Here is a 4,499-nt window from a genome sequence, read left to right as displayed (position 1 = left end):
TATATATATATATATATATATATATATATATCTTTTTCAGTTTCAGCACATGCCCCTCAGAAGGTCTGTGCACGGCCCTGCTTACAGTGTAAGAAAGTACTGGGCAATTTGAAGTAACTACATGTTTTAAAGTTAGTACCTTTAACCCAGTTATTGTAATTACTATAATAAATACAAGGTATGTTCATGTGGAACAGGACAGTAAAATAAAGTTACTTAAAGCATAAACATTTCAGAAAACAATACTTAATATCTTAAAGTCATTTTGCTTCGCGAGCAAATGCATCTTAATTTAAAAATGTTGTACTGGAAAAAGAAAACAGAGTAGGTTTACTATAAATTAGAAATACCACTAGAAAAGTTAAAGTTTTAGTTTTAAAGTTTTTTGGTGATGGATGTCGTGATTCTTAGCATGTCTTGTCTTTTGTCAGCTGTCACAATTCAGTATGCAATGTGTAATGTTTAATATTAAAGTCAATGGAAGATTTTCAAACTTTATACATTTTTTTTAACAGTTAAGTTCACAGTAACCATAACCAAGTCTACTCCTAAAACAAATAAAGAAATGAAATTATCTGCAGAACAACATTTAAATGGAGTTTGTAGGTGGTTCAGGCTGAATTAATTGCAGCAATTAGTGGAGAATAAGAAGGAAATAGCATTTGAGGATTATCAATATGACTATATTGCCTTGCAAACACTTTAATTAACGTATTAACATCAAAATATCTCAGGGGTTTATGGGTAATTGGAGACTAGGAACCTGTGGAGCCCTAGAGAGATGGAATAATAATGTAATTTCTTTCTTTCTGTAGCTGGGGCTGGTGTTTGGCTCTAAGCTGGAGCGGGCCATAGACGAGGAGTGTGAGTCGGGCAATTACACTCATGACGGGGAGTGCTGTTTGCAGTGTCCTCCAGGAGACGGAGTGGTCAAGGAGTGCGGGGCCACCCAGACCGAATGCGGTCAATGCTTAGACAGTGAGTACAACTACACATATACACAAACTGTACTCACATGCAAACCCACACACTGACATGCATGTAGGCCAATTACTCAGACAGTCGTGTTAATGCATGTGCATACTTCATGTTCTGATAATCTTCCATGCATATGCACACACAAATGTTCACACCGTCACAAACACTTACTTTCAGACAAATACATTTTATTAACACATAATTCGTCTCTCACACGTACACACGTATACTTATTAACACATAATTATGTTCTCTCGCTCCCTCACACACTCACGCACGTGCACATATATACTCAAAGAACAGGCAGAAGGCTGAGAGTTATTATGCAATTAGTCGGTTATGGTATATGAGCTGCTGTGTATGTTTGATGCATTAATTTAGGCCAAATGTTCAGCTTCATAGTTTGTGAGGAAAACCAGAAAGAGAGAGTAACAGAGGAAAACAGGAAGTGATAGATGGATACACACTGAAAAACACACAATGTCGCCATCACCACACATCGTTCAATGAGAAATATCTAGTCTCTTGTGCCCATCAAGGCTGGATTTATTTGATTAATAAACGTTAATATTGTGAAATATTATTAATATTTAAAATAACTGTTTTCTATTTGAATATATTTTAAAATGTAATTTATTCCAATGATGAATTTTCAGCATCATTACTCCAGTCTTCAGTGTCACATGATCCTTCAGAAATCATATGATGATTTGCTGCTCAAGAAACATTTATTTCTATTATTATAAATGCTGAAAACAGCTGTGCTGCTTAATATTTTTGGATTATTTGAAGAATAGAAAGTTAAAAAAATACAGTATATTCTTCCCATTCACTGACACATTTAGAAACTGCACTGGCACATTTGGAAATGACAAGACAGATTTTTCTCCCGTTTTACAGCAGGTCTCATTCTTTTGTTGTGAGTGTTTCCTAAAGGGGCTCTATCCTACTTTCTGCTCTCAGTAAGAGAAGCGCTCACAGTCCTCTGCGAGCGCTGAGAAGCACTTAGGATGACAGGCCTGAAATAGAGGAGGTCTTATGTTTCAGGACAGGACACTTTACATCAATAACCCAACTGGGTGCTTTTTGTTTTTTCAATATGTGTGGGATATAAATAAAGATGGTGAATGTTATATTAGACAAGCATCTGCATTCATTTTTAGTGTAACAAAACAAGCTTCTTGTTTACTGATAGACAGAAACACATTCTGTGACCTTTGCGCTTATTTCCTGTCGCTTTTTACCCAGTGTTGGCAAAGACAGACAGACACACACACACACACACACACACACACACACACATGCGTGCCTCTTTCATGCATCCTCGCCCCCTCATCCCCTACCCGGTCTAGACACAAGCATACATCAGCTACTACTGAAATATTTAGCTGTCCATTTTTCCCCTTTCCTCTCACACACACAAACGCATGGCAATGTGTGTGTGTGACACAAACCTCTCACCATCACAGCTACTGTCTCAGTCCTCATTTCTTTACATGTCTGGCCAATGTCCTGGATTCACACATACTAGCGGACAGATATCACTTCCCATTGATTACTTTGATTCATTAATAAAGCCTGAGAGTTCGAAAATGATCTTGTACCTCCACTGTCATTGGTTTGATTCATGTAAGTGAATCTCTCGAATCTTTTGATCTCTCTCTCTCTCTCTCAAAAAAAAAAAAAAAAAAAAAAAAAAAAAAAAAAACCCCAAACTTTTGAACAATAGTAACAAGCAAAGAACAAAGGAGAAGAGAAAAATTGGGTTATGAGTATGAGGTAAAAATGAGTCAATCTTTTGCGAAGCCAAGGGATCAGAGCAATTTATTTGATTTTTTTTTTTCTTTCTTGTTTAGAAAAAAAAAAAAAAAAAATATATATATATGTATGTATGTATGTATGTATGTATGTATGTGTGTGTGTGTATGTGTATATATATATAATATGTTTTTTTTTTGCAAACTCTAGTCCCAAACGCTAAAATAAATGCACTGTAATAGACAACATACATATTTTTATATTTGTTGGTCTATTACAGTGCATTTATTTTATGGTAGTATTTGTTGTATTGACTAATTTATGCAGATTTAAAAAATAAAACATTTACTTTAATGTAATAAAAATTTGTCTAATCTATTAAGAATTACCACCATTACCATATTTATTAAAAGTTGTTTAAATTGAAATATGAAAACAAAATATTAAATAGGTTCTAAACAGGTTTTCTTTATTCAAAATCTAAAATATTTTTCTGGATTTTAGAGGAAACGTGACCTGGACATATTTTCATGAGATTTACCTATATTTTTATACAATGCATAATTTAAAGGCTCTTTGTTGTTTTGAAGTGAACTGTGAATGGAAGTCAGTCTATTATATATTCTGTTTGTAAGAGGTACTGTGGGAGCCGTGCTGAACTGGAATCAGTCAGTGTGTCATTTTAGACAGAGCTGAATGGGGATTTGGGGAATAACAGCATTAGATAATGCTACTTAAGCACAGGCAACATCAGATGCCCTAACCCAACCAGACTGAGACTAATACAGCCCTTATTCATCTGAGAGAGAGAAAGAAAGAAATAAAAGAAATAGAGAGAGGTTAATGCTACTGAACATTTAAGCAGAACACAGGATTGAAGCCTTCGCTGTTTTTATTGGCCTATGCAGCCGCTCTACTATTCCACGCAGCTTTGATTTATTACTTTAACCGTATTATTACAGAAACAGTCATACTAATAAGGAACAACTGAATTGTGAAAACGGAACAAGAGAGAGAGAAATACATTCCAGTTTGTTCCGATAAACCGATATGGTTGTGATTATAAATCAGAATACAGTGCATTACGCAATGGACGTTTTTCCTCTGCCCATTCAGTATTAAGTTACTTTACAAAATCTTTCAAAATGTGTCAGCAAAATATTGGCAAACATCCCCAGTTACAGTTCTCCTCCAGCAAATGACAGCCAAGCAGAAAACCAGCTCTGAAAGAGCGTAAAAAGATCTCATGCACCTGGCTGATTTATCTGTAACTGTAAAAGGATGAAAGCACAGAGACTTGGGCTGATGACATCACAGGAAGACGCACCGCATGAGGCAGTCCCAGTCTTTTTCCATTGGCCCTCCTGACAGAACCGGTTGTGTGTGATGAAGGTATTTATTATGCGTGTAAACAGTCAGCAGAGCATGTGTGTGTGTGTGGGTGGGCGCTCTGTTGTTTCTGTTAGTGTTGTGATATGTGTTTATAATCAGTGCAGGGACGGCTGCGTTCAGGTGCATCCCTGCGAAAACCCGGCTGGTGCTCTGTTCGTCTGTTCACAGTTTAATGCACACGCTCCACACGAATGTCACAATAGTCTTCACTCGCCATAAAGATGAAATGTTTAAAGTAAACTCAAACAAGAAGGAAAAAAGTAAACACTAATGTCAAACTATAGAAATAATGAAAGTAAGATGGAGATCAGACAGCATGGGGGCCATGTGTTCTTCTCTCAAGGTCAGGGATATTATAGTAAACACAAAAC

The 4,499-nt window shown here is 36.2% G+C and overlaps 1 protein-coding gene across 1 annotated transcript in view; it reads left to right on the top strand.

The window, feature by feature from the left end:
• ngfra (nerve growth factor receptor a (TNFR superfamily, member 16)) overlaps positions 1 to 4,499 on the top strand; it is a 37,866-nt gene that overhangs the window by 5,201 nt on the left and 28,166 nt on the right. The window contains exon 2 of the mRNA XM_016450702.1: positions 816 to 978. Coding sequence (XP_016306188.1) covers positions 816 to 978 — 163 coding nt within the window. The remainder of the gene's footprint in view (positions 1 to 815; positions 979 to 4,499) is intronic.

The sequence above is a fragment of the Sinocyclocheilus anshuiensis genome, unplaced genomic scaffold (assembly GCF_001515605.1).
Source record: "Sinocyclocheilus anshuiensis isolate Anshui unplaced genomic scaffold, SAMN03320099.WGS_v1.1 scaffold2630, whole genome shotgun sequence".
NCBI lineage: Eukaryota > Metazoa > Chordata > Actinopteri > Cypriniformes > Cyprinidae > Sinocyclocheilus > Sinocyclocheilus anshuiensis.
The sequence above is the reverse complement of the archived record's forward strand: the minus strand, read 5'-3'. Positions and strand labels throughout refer to the sequence as shown.